General features: G+C 36.8%; 1 protein-coding gene across 1 annotated transcript in view; it reads right to left on the bottom strand.

The window, feature by feature from the left end:
• Positions 1-1,159: 1,159 nt before the first annotated feature.
• Positions 1,160-23,914, bottom strand: part of vps35 (VPS35 retromer complex component) — an 85,905-nt gene continuing 63,150 nt past the window's right edge. The window contains exons 9-17 of the mRNA XM_028809658.2: positions 22,626-22,722; positions 21,705-21,853; positions 18,329-18,536; positions 17,663-17,818; positions 6,821-6,943; positions 5,561-5,740; positions 4,268-4,507; positions 2,038-2,181; positions 1,160-1,918 (exon numbers count right to left, since the gene is read on the bottom strand). Of these exons, the coding sequence (XP_028665491.1) occupies positions 1,739-1,918; positions 2,038-2,181; positions 4,268-4,507; positions 5,561-5,740; positions 6,821-6,943; positions 17,663-17,818; positions 18,329-18,536; positions 21,705-21,853; positions 22,626-22,722 (1,477 nt within the window). The 3' untranslated portion in view covers positions 1,160-1,738. The remainder of the gene's footprint in view (positions 1,919-2,037; positions 2,182-4,267; positions 4,508-5,560; positions 5,741-6,820; positions 6,944-17,662; positions 17,819-18,328; positions 18,537-21,704; positions 21,854-22,625; positions 22,723-23,914) is intronic.

The raw sequence follows: 23,914 nt of genomic DNA, 5'->3' as shown, positions 1-23,914 counted from the left end.
CATCAAGATTTCAATTAAAAAGAAAAACATTATTTTAACCTTAATTCAAGTTCAGAAACACACTCAATTTAATTTATACTAGTATATTACTGAAGAAAACCCAATTTCCAAATGTGTGATTGACTGCTACACTTCACGTAAACACATGAATGGTCATACAGATCCAAGAAATTGCTTTGTTATTTTGTTTTACAGGAAGTACAACTGGGTACTAAGAAGTTGGCACATGCAGTTAAGTTTGCTGCAAATATAAAGGCAGTGTAAGCAAAAGCATATGTTCTTTGTATACAGTTTGAAGGACATCTAGTTGTACCACACACTAAGCCAGCTACCACTGTATGGCATAATGGTTCTTTTTAATTTTGTACGAATGTGTATGTGTGTGTGTATGTATATGTATGTGTGTGTGTGTATTATATATATATATATATATATATATATATATATATATATATATATATACATATACATATACATACATACATACACACACACACACACACACACACATCTACACCCACACAAACACAAAATACAAATTTAAAAGCAATATACTATAATTTTCTGTGTACTGACTGAAATAAAATATTGTTCAGGGTCCCATAATTTTTTCATAAATGTATTGCAACTAATAAAATACAATTTGAAAGTCAATATGACTCAACTGGAATAAAAGTATAAATTTCAACTCTGAAAGTCCAAACCACTTTCCTCATTTCGAGTGCTACGTGCGGAGTCAAGTTTGTGCCAATGCTGAAGGTTTCACTGCCTGATAGCTTTGCAGTGATGTGTGATAAATGCAGACTAACTTAAGGCAGAGTTTTTTTACCCCACTTACATGGGTGGTATATTTTTTCTTTATGCAAAAAAAAAAAAAAAAAAACCCTAATGTTGGCAATGCATTTAATGATTTACAATAATGTTACAAATTTATTTTGTAGATCAAAACTACATATTAAAATGGGGGAAAAAAAGAATGTCAATTAAACAGAGTAGTATTTTTGTTCTGGGCCAGAGCAGGCCCTACACCAGGACTATAGTTGATTTAGCTGGTGCTCTTCCTTGCTCCTGTTTTGGTGGGTCATATTCCAGTTTGGTTTACTTCTATTTTATAGCACATATTTTTACATATTTTCATAAGTATTCATACAGTCATATATACTTGAATATTTTTAATCCAGACAATACACAACATAAAAATCATTATGTTTTAAATGAAGAATGCAAGCAAAACCATGTACAAGAAGAAAAGAAGCAAAAAATGAAAAAAGGAAAAACAGGAGAACATCTCCCCACACTAAAGTATGTGGTAAGGTTCTGCGTTCCCGATCATATCACAAAATGTAATACATGTTGCCACCTTGGAACAAAATGCTGCAGTGTGCACAGGACTTACAGAATTCCAGATAATACAAATAAAGGTCATTATTACATAATATTATTCTCCTGCTAATTGAGATGAATTTCATGGCCTGTAAATCCTTTATCATGCTAGTTTAGAAAAAGCCAGAATACCTCAGATTGAAACTGGTTTAAAAAGGGACGCAATGACTGGAAGCAGAAATGTCCGGGGCATTTTTGGCAAGGAATGCAAGGTGAAGTGCTAAGTCATTAAAGTGAAAATTCTGTAGTTCTGTCACATATGTAAGTTACATTCTAGGTGAACATGATGTTAGAATAGTAAGGGTTTTGCTCCCGTTTTTTAAATCAGACCAAACCCTAACATGGTCAACTGATTCTACAGAACAAGACCTTCATAAACTGGCCCATCAGCTTCAGGTGATTCCTTTCTTAGACGCAAATGATCCAGGGTATTATGAAAGTGCTTATTTATCTGCTCAGTTTCTTCACTTGATTCAAGATTTGGAAGATCCTCCCTTATTTTCTGAATGAGTTGATTTAAGACTTGCACGGTTACCTAAAAAAAAAAAAAAAATGTAAAAAAATAATATAAATGAACAGCTGTTATGTATTGTCTACATGTGGCTTTTAATGTTAAATAATAGCAAATTGTAACTGCAAAGAATGTGCACTTACCGCATCATTTTCTTTTTCATAAAAATAAATGTATCTGTTTAGAATTTCAATAAAGAGCTGGACTTGCAAAGATGGGTCCATACACTGATTTGCAATTTTCAAAGCTTTTTTTAAGCACTCCATGACTCTTTTTCCATCATGAATCTAAGAAACAATTTAGACTACCATTAACTTTTCTCAAATCAGTACAAGAATAAGAAATCATAAAAAGTGAAATGCATGAGTTTAAAAGAATAGAAAATCATTTGCTAAAACAACCCTCTGCGATTTTAATTTTTGGTAAACCACAATTCATGTCATGGTGCTATTATTTAAATAGCATGGACATACACTTGCTACATGTCTTTTCTGTGTTGGTTTAGTGGTCTGTCAGTTTTGTGCATTTTCATCACAAGTGAAAACACAAAGAAATTTGATAAATATTTTCTATAATGAATCGTAATCTTCAGAAAGAAAAAAAAAAAGTCAAATAAATGCAGCTAGAAACACCAAAAATAAAATATTGCAGTATTTTTGCATATTCTGCTGAATGATGGAAGGTCTTGCAGACCTGCTAGTTATTCCACAGTTTCATGCTTATGTAGCTGGCTGATACCTAAACAGTGGGAGGTGGGGTTTCAAATGTGCAGCATGTCTTCTCTTGTTTGCTACTAAGTTGGTGTTCTTTTGTCCTGTTCTTTCTTTTTAGCTATGTACACGCTTTGTCTCTCACTCCACGCCAGGAGGAGGCAACAGTGCAGATGCAAAAGGGGTTATAAAGTGGCATTTGACATGTTTGGTTTTTAGTTCTTCAGCCTCATTTCATTTTGTTCTAGGGTGAACTTTATTAAACCAGATAAGACCTATTTATGCAATGAAGAATACACCTGTTCTTAGTTAAAACATACATGTGGTCACCTCACATTACAGCAACGTCAGTTACAAGTGTAAGGGAGGGCTGCACTTACAAATATTATTAAGTACTAATCCACAAGGTAAAAAAAAACACACAAAAAAAAAAAAAAACACTGCAATATTTACTTATTTAATTGGTGGTTGGAGACCACATACACACAATCTCTAAAATATTAAATTCAAATGAGGGGCACCACAGGTAAAGGGAACTATACCAAAACACAAAGATGTAAAATTAAACTCTTGAAACAAAACAGAACAGCTCTTTTGCTGCTTTTCTTAAATCAATGCTGTCATCCCCCATGCTGTTTTCTTTAGCAAGGTAATGACTTTGATATTGTTATAAAGTGCCCCCCCCCCCCCCTGAAAAAGACAGCAATACAGATCTGGCAAAACATTCTCCTGCGCTAAAGGAGTCTATATACTCTGAAACGGAGGGACACTGACATTTAAAAATAAATGTGACATCAAAACCTGGGAACAAATGCAGATGTCTTAACTCTGTCACATTAGGTTACTAGAATATAAAACTGCAGGTTCAAATTTCTCTATTCCAGGAAAAATACTAAAAACACAAAAAGCACTCTGTGTACTCCTGGACACTTAACAGTGTGAAAGCAGCCACTCAGTCTGGCTGGAACAAAGAAATTTAAGAGCACAAATTCATTAATTTCTGATACAAAATTTTAAAAAAAAGTACACAACTTCCTGTTCCTAGAGGGGCAGACATACCTGCACACCTCCATCTTACCAACAGTCCTGTAACCAGAAAAAAAAAAAAAAACAGCTCAGAGATAAACACAATCAATGCTTATAAACAGTTCTTTTCTTAGTAAGCCCGTACTCTCCACTCCAGTATCTGTCTCAATAAAGCGTAGGCCCAGTTCCAACTGAAAGGCATTTTCAGAATTATGACTATTTTTCACACACCCCCCCCCCCCCCCAATTAATTTTTGTTTATGTCCCTGCACTAAAGTGTATTTTTTCTATATTTTGTTTGCTGTCTGCTCGACTATAACCTCAATATTGCTTTTATGTTATACGAATAAGGGTGCAGTGTGGGAACTTTAAAGTATGCAGAATAAAGACAACAAGTAAAGAATGTTTTAGGTGCCAACTGTTTTTTAAATTTAACAGTTTTCACCATCAAATTAGCTTAACATTTAAAATTTCTTTAATTTACATTCTCACCAAAAACAAAGAAAATACACCCCACACAAATGCAAACTTACATTTATCTGCTTCCATTGGAAAAAAAAAAATCTATATTTCTTTTTACCATAACAGTGCGTTTGTAAACAGATGAATGAAACTGAACTTTGCACATTAAATTTACCTCTTCACCATTCTTGTCTGTATTTCGCCCAGACCAGAACAAGTGTGCGCAAATGCTAACAGCGCGGCACTGGTCTGGTTTTTTCAGTAGTTTTGAAGCAGCGAGTGCACACTGAGTCCTTAAGGGCTCATGGTTTTCTTCACTAAAGCACTTCATTCTCTCAAAAGTTCCAATTATTAATGTAATTGCAGCAAGCTGAGCCTTTGAATCACTGATTTCATCTTCATACAAAGAGAATGCCTGAAGGAAAAATGAAATACAGATATGAACATAAGTAACGATACCTGGAGGGCACAAACATAAATGGAGATTCAGCATGTAAACCTGCTATAGTTGTTTGTTATGATCAGACATCTGGCAAAGCAGCTGTCAACTTTAAATGCAATTTTTGACTGCTGTACTGTATAATAAATTAAAAGGCAAATTTCAAATGCACCATGAGTATTTTACAATGAATTATTCATCGACGGGTACGAACATTTTTGATACTGCTTCTTTCAGATAACTTTTTAAATTCTAAAAAAGTTATGAAAAGTGGCAGGATTTAACGGCCTCATTCAATGACTGTTTTGCTTAAAAGAAACTGCAGACTAGAGTTATGGTCATCAGCTGCTGTCTTTTAAACTGTTTTGAATGAACCCTTATAATTGTACAGTTCTCAGGCGTGAAATCTTTATGACTGCCATTCACTAACAAGTTTTTTTTTTTTCTTTGCACTCTCTCCTTTCAGAATAACAAAAATTAAATCAAACTCAAAGAATGGATACTAGTTTTGATTACCAAAGAAGCCATTCTGGTATGGTGCCCCTATCTACACACATGTACTGTTTTAGGGTGTTTTGATTTATTTATTTCTAGTGTCCTTTTCTAATACAGAAAACTTTCTATGGAACACATTTTACTTTTATACAAGGTGCCATTAAGAACATTATTGATCTAACGTTATGAAACAACATACAGTACATTTCTCAAATATAAGCAAACCACAGTAGCATCTGCTCACACAGATCCTTATTGTCATTCATGGAAAGAACCAGAATCCATGTTTTTTTCAGACTGCATGTTCTGTATATTGCATAATGTAATACCACTTTCAATACATAGACATGTTAACTTCAGTTACTTCTTTTTAATTTTTTAAACTACACAAAAATGATTGCTTAATAACTAACACATCACACTATTTTTAAACAATATAAATCCAATCGCCTGGGTATCCGTGTACCTACAGTCACATCACAGGTTCATTATGGCTACACTCGCCTCTCATTTTAGGATTAGTTAAAGTCTTACCTGTGACATAAACTCATATGCTACGGTCTCATGGTTTTCAAAGCCAATCTCGCCAGCTGCCAAAGCTCCCTGCAGAAAGAGCCGGAGTGGTAATTCAGCCAGCTCTGCTTTGATCAGGGCACTAATAGTTTGGTGTGCAAATGAAAATATTTTCTGACACTTCTTCTCCCACTTATCATCCTACAGAAAATTAAAACAAAAAAGGCAAAAGAACTTCAGATATTTTGGTTTTAATTATTATAGCTGGGAATTACATCTGCACTTATAACAATGTATTAAGATGAATTAGTGATTATAAGAAAATATCAGAAAGCAATAGATTTGTGAAGTAATTAGCATTGCTGTCATCCTGTTGTCTGGTGGAATTTGCACTGTTTGTGTGGGGCATTTCTTTGGCCATCCTAGTTTTCTTCCTAACCATATCTTGGGTTAATGATTAGTGAAAAGTTGAGTGCATACATGAATGAGCCCTGCAGCGGGATGGCACCAAATGCAGACCTGGGCTCTGCCCTAAACACTGGGCTGCTGGAACAGGCAAATGCCCAGGAATCCTGAACTGAATTAAGTTGGTTTAGGAATGTTATGGTAAAAATAAGACACATAAAAGTTACACAAATGATTTGATAAGTAGGACCATAGAAGGTTGTAACATTTAGGCACCAACTTCTGTAACATGTCCACAAAAAAAAAAAAAAAAAGGACATGAAACAAACTTAAAAAGAAATGGCATTTAATATTGTCACGGTGACCATTCATTTACTGTGAAAATGTGCTTTAGCACACAGATCTCCGTTTCTTAAAAATAATATCAAATAAAGAGAATATAAATATTTTACATCATAGGTACTGTGACATGAGGAGAAAGTAGAAATAGCAGACAGCAAGATTCTGAAATGTCTTAATTTTTTTCCAGTCCACGGCTTTACTTCAAAGTGCTTATGTACATTGTTAAATTAATGGTCTTTTTGTTTTTGGTATTGTTAAATTCTAAAAATAACTGACCCTAAAAGGATGTATAAGGAGACAATCGTGATAAAAAAGGCCTATGGTAAATAGTCTAAAACTAACAAATATTTCAAGCTTAAGATTCACCCATTCACCCACCCCAATGCAAATGTTCTGTATGTCAATTTACCCAGTATGATTTTTTTTTAATAAAAGGGAAACTTGGGAAAATTGGAAAAAAAAAAAAAAAAAATCAGAAAGATCCAGACACAGACATTTATCTCAGTTTTGTTTAGAAGACAGAAAACAACATACCGTTTTTGAATTTTCTTTGTATCTGAAAGCCAGCTGATAAGCTGCAAACACCAGTGGCGGTAATGTGTATCGAATCCTCTGATTACCTCCAGCACCAAAGTGTTTTCTTGCAGTATTTAATATCTGGTACAAATACAAGGGATTAGATGTTAAAAAAGTACTTTACATTTTGACCAAAACCATTAAAAAGTCATAAGAAAACTAACCTTTTGTGTCATTAAATGAAATATTTTTCAAAAAATATGACTATTGTAAACATTTGTGAAACACGCCTTTCTTTGTGCAACAAGAACATGCTATGAGTAAGTAGGAGATTTCTTATGTTTATTTAATAAAATAAAAAAATGTTAGCTGCACTTATTAATGATAAGATTGGCATTGGGTGTGACGAAGATGGACTGGATAAGGAACGAGTAGATTAGAGGGTCAGCTCAAGTTGGACAGGTTGGAGACAAAGCCAGAGATGTGCAGAGGAGAGATGCTGGGTAAGCTGATAGAAGGATGCTAGAGATGGAGCTGCCAGGCAAGAGGGAAGAGGAAGGTCTAGAAGGAGGTTTATGGATGTGGGGAGAGAGGACATGCAGGTGGTAGGTGTGACAGAGCAAGATGCAGAGGACAGGTAGATATGGAAAAAGATCATCCACTGTCGCGACCCCTAACGGGAGCTGCTGAAAGAAGAAAAGGATTTAATCGCCAAAGGGCTTACAATTGTGTCCAATTCCAAATCTTCAAACCAAAGCCTTAAAACTTGATGGAACCTGCAAATTTGCACTCTGTTGTGGTTTTCATAAAGCATGTTTTCTGCCTGCTGGAAGCAAGTTTATAACACTACTAAACTGAAAACACTTCCCTCCCTTTCAAACTTTTTGACAGTATCTTTTATGAGATACCAGTTCATTTCTCCACTTACAATAACTTAAAATCGTGGCATATATTAATTTGTTACACAAAACTGATACATTTTAAAAAATACTATACTAAATTTAAAAAAATAAAAACTAGCCTTCTCAAACACTTAAGTCTCATTATGAAAAAAGCCTAAAACTTCTAGAATATTTTCATTTTGAAGAAGAAGGTTTTGATTTAAACAAAACGTGCCTTCCACATTTCTGAGGCACGTTTGCAACAACAAAAGTGAACTGGAAAAAAACACCACTGATTCCTGGTATAGTTTTCTTTAGGTAAGGAGACATTTCTTACTCTGCTTTCTGTAAGCAGTTAGCACTGTGGGTTGAATTATCACAACCCTTCGGTTTCACCAAGATATACCCTGCTTATTATTCTACTTTCGCTTCTGCAAGTCTGTTTCTTCAACAGTTATGTTCTGCCATGGCTTGAAATAACAGACAGATGTAAGCTCAAATCATATTTTCTAAATGGCACGTACTTTTCGCCAATTATACTCTGTGTTATTTTACATAGCCTAAAGAGCAAGATTCATGCCAAGTGGCAGTGTAGCAAAAAATACCACAAGTTTCATTGTTCTTTATATATAGAAGCAAAAATAAAAATGAATACACTGTATTTTTTAATAAAAGATTTGAGAGAAAAGCCAAGCAAAATGACACCTTTTATTGGCTAACTATTTACCATTATAAAAAAAAAAAAAAGCATATTGTAATCTTTTTAGTTAGCCAATAAAAGGTGTCATTTTGCTTGGCTTTTCTCTACATTCATAATGGCTAACACGGTACAACAGCCTAGTACTAAAAATTTTTGAAAGGGCCAAGCCACCTGCACACCGCTCTTTCCATAAGCATGCACAAAAAAAACAAAAAAAAAACCACAAATAAATCGGAACATGAAAAAGCCTGCGTTACAATAGAACAGCTTGAAAACACCACAAACTATTATATGGAATTTTTAATGCATGATGAGGCACACTTGCTGAGGATAGGGTAATAAAAGAACTGATAACATTTGAGTGAGTAAACACATGGATACTCAGAGACCAATCAATCTTAAAAAAAAAAAACCCACACAGGGAGAACATGCAAACTCCATGTAGAACCTGGCACTGTGTGGCAGGAATGACAACTCTGCCCTAAAATTCAGCTTGGGTTAAAACATCAACCTGAAAACACGATGTTGCTAATTTGGCCCAAGAATGTGTGCGTGTGTTTGGCCTGACCCTGAAAGGTACTACATAGGAACACAAGTGGCGAGGTGACAAATAAATGGCTAGTTTTGCTTTTCTTCCTACCTTAAAATGACTTGGATATATTCTGCAATGTATGTGTAAGCACAAGACATGGACATATTCAGTAAGTTATAAGGCCCTTTTTTTTCACCACAATGGGACCCCATGAACCTCCATTATAAAATGCAAGAGCAGGCTAGTTAATTTTTTAATTTACAAAATGTGCTTCAATTAGTTTGATATGGCATAGTTTGATATGGAAAATAAACAAACATTATGGATTGTGAAGAAATACCTAACTTGTAAAATACTGAACTCATTGTTTAAGTGGTCTGGTTTCCAAACAGACACCAGTACACATGGGGGTAGAAGTACTCTGTAGTAGGAAATCACAAATCTAGAAGGAGAATGGGCTTATTAGCTACTTCTAATAAAATTGCGATATAGCTATACCTACACATAAATACTCGTACCCAGGATTTAAAGTAAAATGAACATGTTAACCTCTTCAAAACTTCCTGACATTTGAACGCAATAAGTTAGTTTCCATCAAATTTCAACCTTTGGTGTAGCAACGTATGTCATGAGATGCACGATGAACCTGTCAGGCTCTGTTGTAATAGGTACTAGCCAGGTAAGCATTATGCAGCTAACCAAACCTACTCTAAATACAAAAAAAAAACATCAACCATTTGGCACTTCTACTACTGATCATATCTTTGTTTATTTTGTGAAAAATAAGTTAGAAAATGTACGCATGGAGTAACATTCAGGGTGAGTGAGGGCTGTGCAAGCATTGTGGCCCTCAATGGACGGAGTTCAATAGGTAGGTTATAGAACCTTTCCAATCCATTTAAGGGTTACAGGAGGAGTCAAAAACACTTTCACCACAATTGGGCAAAAGGTGAAAACAGGCCTAGAAAGCACTCTGGTCCATTACAAGGCCCACTCTCACTCACACAAACACCCTATATTCACACACAGAGAAAATGTGCAATTGCTAATTAATTAAATTAAACAAAAACAAAAAATTTGTAATAAAATCCTTCTTTGCTGGAGTATCTCTGTATGGTATAGTGGGATGGCGGCTCAGAAAAACTGGCGGTTTTAAATAAATAGTTAGACATGCTCATGCTGGGGATTGGAGCAGGTGCAAGCTATCTGCTGAGAAGATGGCTCATCTCCGAGTTGGTGCAAGGCGATCAGCCATCCGTGCGTTGCCTTGTCAGCACATGCGGGCTGTCGGATTGCCTCATTAACAGCCCAGGGCGGCAATCAGGCAATTGCACCTGCAACCGCTCCCCAGTACATAAAAGGGTAGTGCAAGGGATCAGGAAGAAAAACAAGGAGAAGAACAGAGGTATCAGAGCAGAGGTTAAAAAAGAGAAGAGGGCAGGAAGACGTGATGAAGGGAGAGGACAGGTTCAAGAGAGAAAAGGCAGGCATCTGGGAGGAAAGCCCTAGGAGAGGAGTGTGTGTGGCTAACACTCAGAATGATTGAAATGGGTCACTCTGGCTAAGCATGCATGAGGAGGAGGAAGAGTGACTGGGAGTATGAATGACTCGCCGAAGACGACCGGAAAGGCAGCAGGGGTTGATAAGGCTGGGACAGACAGCCCCATGGCCTTTGGGGACCCAAGCCTAGGTCCCAAGAGGGAGGTTTACTGTAGCCATGAGACGGCAGGGACCTGGCCCTGTGGAAGATTGGATGCGCCTGTTGGCAGAGCGACTCCTCTGCTGCTAAACCCGTATGGGTTAAGCAGAGGAGATGTCAGTTTTAAGAAAGATGCACCTAGATGGATTTAATTATTTGAATTTTAATCTCCACAGCTCACTTTTCTTTGGATTATTTATTTACTGAATTTTGCACTGCACTTTTTGGACACTCATTTTGATTAGTTTTAATAAAAGCACTGAGCACTGTTTCACCTTCCCCTTGCGTTGTGTGGTGTTCTCATTTGCTCGGTTCATCCCTCGGAAACGTTACCGGCGGTGGCAGTTTCATGAGGCTCCTGGTGGGACCGACCCACACCATCACAGTCTAATAATGAAAATTACTATAGCCAATGACAAAGTTTAGGAATAACAGTCAAACAGTGAAAGTCAAACAATATTATAGTGACTGACCATTATGGTATCAGCTGAATGTGGCAGACTGATTATAAATCAGGTGATCAGATTTTCAAAGTCTCAAACCAGGACAGATGTATAGCATATATACCCTCACATAAAGTGAACCCTCAGTTGTTCAATGCCTGCTTTATCTCATCATCATTAGCAAGAATCAGGGCATGAAAGGTGGATAAAATCAAACAAAAATGAAAATGAACACATAAGAACTCCACACAGAGCTTGAAATGGAAACAAATAAATGTAGTACTATTTGTTTTTATCTGCAGTTTAGTTGTCCTCGCAATGCTTTTCAAGTTTAACACAAGTTCTTAATCAAACTTTCAGTCAACCTGTTAATATACATATATTATGTATGAGAGTGTTCCCCTTTTCTACAAGCTGTTCTAAATTTATTGTAAGGATGCTTATTTCGTTGGAGCAATTTTTATTAGATGGGGAGCCTGTTAAAACCAGGGGGTTTTCATATTCTTCAGTTATTTACTGGGAAGCATAGCCCTGAAATCAGGATTGTCCTTGCCACCTGGACATCTGGCCACTCTAGTAAATTACAATGACAGTGAAACTGTAAATCATTGTAATCTTTAGATAATTGAATTTACAGCTTGGTTTAGCATAAGGTAAATAACTATTTTACTTTTATTTTCCTTGTTTGCATTGTGTACTTTTATGGTTAGTAAGATTATTTAATTTACTTATTATGATTTATGCACTTAGCTGGACCTGCCAAAAGACACATGAAAATAGCCAGTGACCACAACTTCTTACCCCTAATATGCAGTCTACTGGTGTTTCATTAATTTGTACTGGGGATCTGTTTGCTAACAGTAGTATCTATCTGAGGTGAAAAGGAAAGATATACAATATAAGTTGATGTAACTCCTGTCAAGGTAAAATTGAAACCTGTATTAAGATAGAGGAGTTTGCAAATTTGCCAATGCTTTTCAATGGGAGATTTTGAAATTTTACAACATTTGTAAAGTGCAATCTGTAAGATATTTTAACAAAAACTGAATAGTCTTGACAATTTTCCTTGAAGGATAAAATGTATGTCATATTTCAACAAAATTGGTCCACAGGAGGATGGGTGGGCCAAGTTGTTTCATGCAGACAGACAGGGCTACTGCAATAAATGCTTCACACATTATGTGTGAATGCATCTAAAAAGATCTCTGAAACAACATGCTTAACAATACTGGTAGTCCCCTGTTATAATATTTTTGTTATTAAGTTTAATGTCACTGTTCTCTGTGCCCACTGTTATGGACTCATTCATACAGGCAGACCAAGTATGGTACACAGGGGCTCAGCATCAGCATTTAGAATTGCCAAGCCAAGCACAGGACTAGAGAGCCAAAGACAACTGGAGAACTGAATAGTCAGCCTAAAGACAGACTAATATATTTCTGTCTTCTGTCAGCACACTATCCTCTTTCCTTGTTGGGAGAATGAGAACTGTATGTAGGCATTGTGCTATTCCTGTATTTTTGAAGGTGGGGTTTGAGTCCTTTCCTATCCTTGTTTGGATCCATAGAGGGAGTCTGCACATGGAGCAACTAGAATATAAGGATGGACCTACGGCCAACACTTTGAAGCTGCCGGGTGGAAGATTATGTCTTCCGTCCGGTGAAAATCCTTTCAGCGTGGCGACGAAAGATGGCAGACTGCGTTGATCAAGACCCCCACATTGCTTGAGAGAGTCTGTCATAAGCTTCCCGTCTGTAACACCGCGTGAACCTGTCAGTAAAGTTAGCTAGATTATCCTTTATACTTCTCGTGTAATCTTGTAACCGTCATATTACATGCTGGGTAGGGATAATACCTTTTTTATTTATAATTATTTAAATTCATGTTAAAGCGCCGCAATTGAAAAGAACACATTTCCAGAGAGCTAATCCCTCTTAAGGAAACATCCCCAGGTACGAACGGGGCCGCAGCTGTGACACATGCGCCTCAGTAACTGCTGCTCTGTCATCTTCGGCCTGGGGACGCTGCAAGCAGTGGCTGGACGAAGGCAGGAGGGGGGCGATTTCGCTGCTCACACAGTGTAGTGTCCCTTGGGCGGCTCCCAGTGGCAAGCGGTGACCTGTGGTCCATAGTCACGGGGCCACAGCTATCGCTCGTGTAGAATAGAGGCTTGATGGGGCGGTTCGCTGCCCACCCACTACGCCGCCACAGCTACTGCTCCTGACTGGACGCAGGCTGGATGGAGTGGGGCATTTCACTGCCTGCCCATCACACATGGCTGCCCCATTCGTTCTCGGTGGGCAGCTGGTAATGCTGCAAGCAGTGACCCGATTGTGGCTGAACGGAGGCCATTGAGGGTGAACAGGGAGGCGGGGGGTAGCATTGTAGTGTGCATCGGGTGGTTGCCTGTTGAATGGGGGCGGTGGTGGTTGATTCACTACCAGCCTTCGGCCGCACTGTTCGTTCTCGGTGGACAGATGCTGCAGGCAGCATACTGTAGTGGAGGTGACTGTGTGGTGGGTGGGTGATTAACTTCCCCTCGCCACCCCATTCATCCTCAATAGCAAGCCTGCTTGTACTGTTACGCACATAGCAGGAAGTTGTCTCGTCATTACATCGGACGTGTTGACAACGGGTGCCATCCTGCTGTAATAGTGTATACAGTGCTGTGCAAAAGAGCTCATCTTAACCTTTTGTCTTCACCCTTCAACAATGTCTCTGAAACACAAATCTGATGCAAGTGCTGGTGATACAGTAACGAAGAATAAAACCATCACCATTGAAAATAAAGTAGAAATGATAAAAAAGTCAGAGAGGTGAAACTCCATTATTGTTTCTTGGTTACAATCAGTCAACAATAGCATTTATTAAAATAATGTACCTGTTCCGACCTACATATAAATTCAACTTAAGTACAAACCTTCAATCCCTATCTCGTATGTAACCCGGGGACTGCCTGTAACTGGTAACAGAAACTGTGCTGCTACAGGAGAGATTATTTGGACACATTCAGGTTGATTAAAAAAAAAATAATAATAAGCATACACTTCTACTTGCTATGTTTTCTCACTACAAACAACAAAATTATATAAACATACCAAGTACTGGTGATCAGGGTCTTCAGATATAAGGAGATTTATACATCTACCTGAAAGACTAATTGTAGTGTTGCAGGAGAGATTATTTGGACACATTCAGGTTTCACACTGTTGCAGAAACAACTATCAATTTGTATATTATATGCCAGGATCCTTGAGTTCAGACACAGTTGCAGCTTTTTGTTCCAGTACAATATCTTAATTCCAAGCCAATTATTATTGCTAAATTATTTATTATTCATACAACAAATGTGTGCTTCAATTCAGTTATTTCTCTTATTAAGATCCTGAACCTTTAACTGATTCTTTTAATCAAAAAAAGCTGCATTTTCTGTTTGTAATTCATCTTATTATTAATTGGCAATTGCAAAGGAACTAGAAGCTCACTGTTCAATTTGATCCTATGTATACCTGTGTGTGTTCATCAAGTATCCAGGTTGTTTTTTTTTTTTTTAGAATCATGTGGATTATATTCCCAGAAAAGAAACATCTACTATGCAAGAATAATCTTGTGTGGCCGAATGAAAACCACTGAATTAAGCAATTTCTTTTATCATCACCAATTCACTTTAAATAAACTTAGGTGAAACAAAAACCTGAAGCTAGTGCAGCCCTCCAGGTCCAGATTGCCATTGCTTGAAATTTGATTCATGTGCTCTACCAACTGTCCAATGCTTCACAAGTAGCTACAAGCTGCACAATCTCCTCCCTCTGTCAATCGTCTCTTCTCTCCCTCCCTTCAATTATACCTGTCTATTTGCTTGTTTTCAATCTGCTCCAAGACCTATCGGTACATTCTCATCACTAGTTTTGAAGCCTGACATAGGTGACAGTTTATTGTCTGAATGTTTACAAAACAGGTAATGAATGGAAGTCACCTCTAGATAAAATACAACCTTCCTCAATATGGGCATTAACTCAAAAACATATCGTATACATTTCTCTTGATTGATCCAAAATGTATTTGGTTCAAGACCCTGCTAGTACAAGTAGACACCTACTTTGCCGTGTCATATGTGGAATCAAAATTGAATAAATTGTGGAAAAGCAGTTATTTAAAGACGCACAATATCTCAAGACTTCAATCAATATGCAGGGGCATTCTCTGATCTCAAGAGGACACTTCAGTTTGTATACTTTGGCTGTCAAACAAATAAAAGGAAAATATTCATTCTTAATGGCAACATGAATCCCCAGGACAAATTAGTCAAACACCAGAATCATGAGCATGTAGGCAAGCAAGCTGCTGGCACACCAGCTCACTACTGATTTTTCGCAGCAATTTTTTTTGGATACTGGTGATTTTGCTCCCTGAATTTTTCCGTGAAAATTCATCACATGACTGGCTTAAGATAACTTTTTTCCCCCCAGCACCACAGAGTGCATTGCAAGGCCAGGGTGACATCACAACTCTGTAGCACCATTATAATCCACTCGAAACTAGTTCAGTTTCACCTTCCCCACTGACTTCAATGCACTCGAGAGAGAGAGAGAGAGATAGATACTTTATTAATCCCAAGGGGAAATACACATACTCCAGCAGCAGCATACCAACAAAGAACAATACCACCCCAAAGGGTAGAATTGAAGAGTCGTATAGTGTTGGGGAGGAATGATCTCCTCAGTCTGTCAGTGGAGCAGGACATTGACAGCAGTCTGTCGCTGAAGCTGCTCCTCTGTCTGGAGATGATACTGTTTAGTGGATGCAGTGGATTCTCCATGATTGACAGGAGCCTGCTCAGTGGCCGTCGCTCTGCCACGGATGTCAAACTGTCCAGCTCCATGCCTACAATAGAGCCTGCCTTCCTCCCTCACCAGTTTGTCCAGGCGTGAGGCGTCCCTCTTCTTTATGCTGCTTCCCCAGCACACCACCGAGTAGAAGAGGGTGCTCGCCACGACCGTCTGATAGAACATCTGCAGCATCTTATTACAGATGTTGAAGGACACCAGCCTTCTAAGGAAGTATAGTCGGCTCTGTCCTTTCTTACACAGAACATCAGTATTGGCAGTCCAGTCCAATTTATCATCTAGCTGCACTCCCAGGTATTTATAGGTCTGCACCCCCTGCACACAGTCACCTCTGATGATCACAGGGTCCATGAGGGGCCTGGTCCTCCTAAAATCCACCACCAGCTCCTTGGTTTTGCTGGTGTTCAGGTGTAGGTGGTTTGAGTTACACCATTTAACAAAGTCCTTGATTAGGTTCCTATACTCCTCTTCTTAAAAGTTAAGCGAATTTAGAGGGGTTCACTCATCACTATAGCTCGATTTACCTGCTGCTTGAGACAAGTTAACCACAAGAATTAAAAAGTAATTTACCTAAAAACGAATGTAATAGGAAAGGACTTGTATAAATGTTGCTCTGTAAGCATAGAATGAATAAATATGTCCACGGTATTTACAATACAATACATATCTGCACATTATAATGTAGTGTGAAGCAGCCAACAAGACGGCATGCTGGCGCAGTGGTAGCGCTGCTGCCTTGCAGTTAGGTGACCCGGGATCGCTTCCCGGGTCCTCCCTGTGCGGAGTTTGCATGTTCTCCCAGTGTCTGTGTGGGTTTCCTCTGGGTGCTCCAGTTTCCTCCCACAGTCCAAAGACATGGAGGTTAGGTGCACTGGCGATTCTAAATTGTCCCTAGTGTGTGCTTGGTGTGTGTGCGCCCTGCTGTGGGCTGGCGCCCTGCCTGGGGTTTGTTTCCTGCCTTGCACCCTGTATTGGCTGGGATTGGCTTCAGCAGACCCCCCATGACCCTGTAGTTTGGATATAGCGGGTTGGATAATGGATGGATGGAAACAGCCAACAATTTACCTTGAGACCTGAACTACTATTAGTCACAGACACTACACAACTAACAAAAGGACATCAATCAATGCCATTTTTGTATCAGTAGAATGTGAAACTGCTGTCTTGCCATCGAAAGCTTATTTGGACTAAAGTGCTGTTAAAAAGCATGTATTTAATACAGTCTATTTAATTGAATTCTATCACTGCTTTTTTTTTTTTTTTTTTTTTTAAATTAGACTCACTGTTGCAGAAATTTTTATCAAACAAAAATGTGATAACTAATTCTCTGATGAACTTAATTTAAAATGCTCCAACTTTCAAATCAGTTAACCAGACCATGAAATGCACCTGAATGTTACCACATGCATTCATTTTCTGTTTTTATTTACTTACTACACCTTCACATAAAGCAAATGTCAGGATGTTGCAGCGGAGAGTAAAATATGAAGCTTTAAAAATACTAAACTTACCGTCACTTACTTCAACATAGCTATACAATATTAATGAAGAAACATGTCACCGTAAGTATTATATGATTAATAAGTTTATTTATAAATACACAACTCATTCAAATTCCCTATTAACTCTGAACTGTACATTTCTTATTTTTAACACTGATTGCAAGTTTGATTCAATTTAAGATTTAAATAAAGTTTACACACACATTTGTTTTTCCTGCATTTTCTCACTGCAACAAACAAAATCATATAAACATACCAAGTACTGGTGGTCAGGGTCTTCAGATCTAAGGAGATGAATAAATCTGCCCACAAGACTTTGTTCCTCTGCAAAATCTTCTGGATCCGGGTCTTCTGCAGGCTGGTCTGGTTGGTCTTGAATCAGTGTTGACACAAGATTTAAAATAGCATCTACCTGAAGTATAAAAACTGCATGTTAGTAACAGTTAATGTGACATATGAGCATAGTTAAAGACGGACAACTTTCCTTGTCAAATTATAACACAGTGTTTTCAGCATTTAACTCGGTTATTATTACTTAAAAGAGGACCGACCAACCCTGGGTAATTTTATTCTGATCAATGACCACATTTCTGATGAAATAACAGGTTTAAAATGAAAGTTCTGTTTTATACTCAGCAACTTTGTAAGTGTCACTCCTTTGAGATACTCATTCAGTTTAAAAAAAAAAAAATACAAGTGGGGAAAAAAATAAGTCATACTTAAAGATTTCAGCTGTTAAAAGATTAAACTGGCTGTTTCATATTGTAATGTGCAATGTATCATATAGTTGAAGTGAAAACACAAACCTCAATATTATCAAAGCTGCATTTATTATTACATTAATATATTGGGTAGATAAATTTTCCTTCACTTTAAAACTGCTATCAACCACATAACAAAAGCGTAAAATAAAGGGGCTTACCTGTTCTTGTGCAACCACCTCTGTATTATAATCCAGAGTATTGCTCAGAACATAACAGCTCATACTTTTACGAGACTCATAATCAAAGTATTCAAATAGAGGATGGAAGTGTTTCAGTTTCAGCACCGTCAAAATGTTGTTGTACGTGTCCACGGGTATCTTAAGCAACCTTGTCAACTCCTTTGACACGGCACTACTTGTAGCAATGCTAACGAAAATAAATCAAAACAAATAACTCCGTAATTAGTTTATATTAGATACATGTACTCCTATAGTATATCTTATTAAAAAGATAAAATGCAATCCTAGGACGCAAATTAGAAAATTACTTAAAAAAAACAAAAAACAAAACAAACAAACAGTCTAGTAGTGATATCATAAAATTGTACCTTAAAATAAAGTAGTACACAGACAGAAAAAACAGAGACAGCAGTATTTAATGTTCTCAAATAACATAATAAATTAAAGCCTTGATATGCTCTGGCCTGCCAAGTATAAAATCCATTGGCATTTATGTTATGTAAACACACAGTAAGAAGCATACACTGACAAAAATTACTTTAGATAGTATGATTCCTTGCTCCAATTACTGTATTTGTTTCACTATGCTATGTCAATCTTGGCATTGCTTTGGACCATTAGTAGTGTTTTAAGCAGACTGTGTTGACCATCAATGTATTTAAAGTTGTTCAATAGTGCAGAAATTGCCCTGATACATTTTGCCTGTGTATGATGTGTTACTTTGCATCTATCAATCAAATATCAACCTAAGCTGATATTCTGCAGTTCAAAATGAATACTAAAAACACTGGAGAACTGTTCCTGATATCAGGCAGTATTAATGAATATGTCTAATGAATTTAAATTACGTCAATTTAATAATTAACATATCACCTTATAAGCTGCAAAATTATCCAAGAACTGGAAAAAGAAAAGGGTGTTTTGATAAGAAAATGTAAATTCAATACTTGGTTACTAGCATTTGACAAAACACATACAAATATGTACAATACTGTATATACACATATGTATGTTTACACACATTGCCTTCAGAAAGGAGAATAAAATTGTTTATTTTTTCAGTCTTCAAACACTCAATACTCCAGACAGATAACACAAAAACAGGATTTTAGGAGTTTTTGCATATTTATTAAAAATAAAAAACTGAAATATCACATTGACACCTTTTCAGACTTTGGGATGCAACTAAACCAAATTTCAAGTGTCATCATTGAGATGTTCCTACATCTTGTTTGGAGGCTAATTGTGGTCAATTCAGATGATTGCACAGGACTAGGAAAGGCTCACACCTGTCTATATGACATCCCACAAATGACAATTTGTATCAGAGAAAAAAAAAAACAATTTATGAGGTCAAAGGAATTGCCTGCAAAGCTTAGAGGCAGGATTGTGCCAAGTCACAGATCAGGAGAAAGACGACAAAAAAAATCCACAGTACTGAAGATTCCTAAGAGCATAGCAGCCTCCATAATTTTTAAATGGAAGAAGTGTAAAGACTAGTCTTCCTCGAATTGGCTGCTTGGCCAAACTGCGCAATTGGGGAGTAAGAGAGGTGACCAAAGACCCAATGGTCACTCTGGTTGAGTGCCAGAGAAGATGTGTGGAAATGGGAGAAACATCCAGAAAGACAACCACCACCAACAACAACACCCTGCACTATGGCAGAGTGGCCAGATAAAATGAAAGTTCACTTGGAGTTTGCAAAAAGGCACCAAAGGGACCAAACAAGATTCTCTGGTCTGATGACACCAAGATTGAACTGTCTGGCCTTAAATTTAAATTTCACATCTGCTGGAAATCAGGCACTGCTCATCACCTATGTGATACCATTCCAACAGTGAAGCACAATGATGGCAGCATCATGCTGTGGCGATGTTTTTCAGTAGTAGAGGCTGGGAGACTACAAGCAGTCAGGGTTGAGGAACACTGACCAAAGTAATGTATGAAAACCTGCTCTAGAGCACACTGGATCTCAGACTGAGCTGAAGCTTTAATTTCCAACAGGAAAATTACCCTAAACGCAAGGCAAAGATAACACAAGGAGTAGCTTATGGTTAAATCATCTGAATGATCTTGAGTGGTCCAGCCAGAATACAGACCTCAACCCAATCAAACATCTCTGGATTGACCTGAAATTAGCTATCCACAGGTGGTCTCTATACAACTTGACAGAGCTTGAGAGGATCTGCAGAGAAAAGTGGTAGAAAAACTCCATATCCAGGTGTGTAAAGCTGGTCATGTCATACCATAAAACACTACAGGATTCAATTTTAGTCAAAGATGCTTCAGCAAAGTAAACTAGATGCTTCAGCAAAGTAAACTGTCTGAATTCTTGGGTAAATGTGATATTTCAGATATTTATTTTGAAAACATTTGTAAAAATTTCTAAAACCTTGTTTGCACTTTATTATTCTGGAGTACTGAATTTTGCATGATGAGGACCAAATGAATTTAAATGATTTTAGCACAAAGCTGCAACATACCTAAATGTGTAAAAAGTAAAAACTGAATACTTTTTGAAGGCACTGCAAATCCATCCATCATCCTAACCCACTTTTCTAGGGCAAGCTTGTTGGACAGCTGGAGCCTATCCTTGCAATCAACAGGCGCAAGGACGGAACAACAAATGGACAGGGCCCAGCCCATCACAAATAGTTTGTACACATTTATGAATGGCAGATTTCAGTTTTTTATTTTTTTATACCTTTCCGAAAATATGTTTTCAGTTTGTCATTAAGGGTTATGAAGTACAGATTGATGAGCATAAATGGCAAATGCATCCATTTAAAATTTAATCTACAACATAAACTGTGTAGAAAATGAAGGGGTCGGAAAGCTTTCTGGATCCACTGCATACATCTATTAATATCACTATATACAAGCGTGGTAGTTATAAGTTTTCTTTCGGGGTGTATGTGTGCTGTTGGTATTGTATTATTATTGACTGTTTTGCGTAGACAAGAAATTAAGAATTTCATTATACTGTGTACATTATGTACAATGTACACAACTAATAAAAGCAAACCGCAACTGTGCATTTCAAGTAGTATATATTCCAAGAAAAACAAAGATGCATTTACTGAACAAAATCTTTTAAAGTGTCGACAAATGGTGTGGTGTAGTGGCTGAGGCAACGAAGCCTCAAATTGCATAATAGAAAAAGCATTATCATAATCGTATTAGTTTAATAACAGTGCTGAATCAGGGCCATTTTTAATTACACCCACTTAATTTAAACATGTAGAGGTTAAAGATGACTGAAAGGACTTTGAAATATATCAAACAAAATATAAAAAAATACCACAATGAATGTTTTACAACAAATATTGCCAACTATATTTCATGCTCAACTTACTGTTCAAGGTTTAGCTTGTTAAAGATTTCTACAGTTGTTTCTAGAACTTTATCCACATAGTCAACCCGATCAGGGTAGCACTTCATGGCCAGATTGATTAGGGACACTTGCAATGAAACCACATCTTCTGAAGGCATGTCCTGTCTCGACTGTAATACATAGTTTTCAAATAACTTATATTTAATGACATTATTAAGTCAAAGACATAAATATTTTAACATTACAAAATAAGAACTTCTCTGCAATCACTATTCCCAAAAAAACTGATATTCACTATTTACTGTGCTTAATATGTTTAATACACAACCCTGTTAAAAACGATACTCGATAATACAGTCGTGAACCGATTTACAGCAATTCACACAGCCAAGAGACTGATTACTCTGCAGCTCCACTACAACTTCTCTGACTGCTTCTATGCATAGTGTACCATTCAGTGGCTGGCAGCACTGCTGCAAGTATGTGATAAGCAGATGGTACACAGACTTTGCGGCACATAGCAGCTGGTTTTGGCACTTTCTAGAACAGAAACACCCCGCTGTTCTACTACGACGCTTGGTCAAAAGTATGAATGGCCTCAATTCTGTTGTGTGTTAATTGGTACATTACTGTATATATGTATTTTACACATACGCTATCAATTGAAAAACACCGCTGTAAAACTTCAATACAGAAAACTAAACAGAATTGGTGCAAGGCAATTGCTGATTTTTTATTTTTTAATAATTCCTAATTCCACTAATTCACAAAAACTACATAAAGTAAACCATGTTAGTGTTTACTATATTATGTACATACGACAAACTAGGACATTGAAATTAGCTACTTTATATCCTGTAGTTAACAGTAATATTCCATTTACTACTTTCCTCATAAAAAATATAACTATCCATGCAAAAATACTGTAGATTAATGACAAACCTGTATAACAGTAGCAACTTGTTGAGAGAAAATATCAAATAGTTTAATATCAGCTGGAATTCCAGGACCATCTTCCCGATGGGCAAATAATGCAAGTCTGTATAAGAAAAGGTAGATCAGAAAGGTTATGTTTAAATCACCTGACTTTTGAGATTTAAACATAATTAAAGGCAAAAAAACAGATTAAACTCAGAATACCAAAAGCATTATGCACACAGGGGTTAAGCAAGATAAAATATTACATTTAGAACAACCTTTACAAATTCTAAAGATACCTTTCTAATTTCCTAAAATATGCAAATTTAACATAAAACATTGTTTTAAAAAGTTAAAACATTAAAGAGGCAACATAATATTTGTATTTCTAAAATGTAATTTAAGTTCAAACATTTTTCTGCTGCATCATACTAATTATTCTTTCCCCCTAATGTCACTAGGAATTACTGTAAATGCATATGCAAAAGAATACCCCAATACTTTAAATTACCATATGCCAAGCTGCATCGTATGGTATGCTATGCTGACCTGAAAGATTTGGTGGGGGGTTGCATGAAATTTCCACATTAAGCAATTTTGTATTTAGCTTCCTTCTTTAATTCATCTTACTTAAAACAGAAGAACTGCTCACTATTGCAGGTCTGTACGTGTATAATATACATTTTTAACACCCACAAGAAACAAATATTTTTCATACCCCAGAATTGATTCACATAGCTTCTACTTTGGTTTTTGAACACTTATTCACTTCTTAATTTTGAAAGTATTTTTTAGAACCGAGTCAAACAATGCACTCTCTTTTGGTCTTTAAAATTTGATTCAAACATTAAGACAATAACTAAAGGAATATCTAAATACGTAACCCTACAAAAGTCACTAAAGTTGTCCCTGCTCATGAAAGAAATAATTTTTCTATGTGCGCCATCAGCGCATGCTCCCAACCTTCTCCTCCTGTATAAATTCCTTCGGGAAGATTTTTATTATGAAATGATGTAAAACTGTTTTGTAATGAATGGATTCATGAGACATAACATGTTAATACTTGTAGTAATGTTTTCTAATTACCTTTAATAGAAACAATGTAATTAAAATTTACACATACTATTAAGCTGTGTTTACACTAAGCACACCTGTGTGTACAAAAGAAAACATAATAGCTTTACAGACTTCAAATACATACACAAAAGAATGAAGAGATATACTGTTTACCACCATTTAGCAAGAACAAACACTTAAAATAGTCAACAAAATAATGCTGCAGCATTTCAGTTGAGACTCTAGTATCTGTAATA

Source organism: Erpetoichthys calabaricus, chromosome 9 (genome assembly GCF_900747795.2).
Source record: "Erpetoichthys calabaricus chromosome 9, fErpCal1.3, whole genome shotgun sequence".
Classification (NCBI taxonomy): Eukaryota; Metazoa; Chordata; class Cladistia; order Polypteriformes; family Polypteridae; genus Erpetoichthys; species Erpetoichthys calabaricus.
The sequence above is the reverse complement of the archived record's forward strand: the minus strand, read 5'-3'. Positions and strand labels throughout refer to the sequence as shown.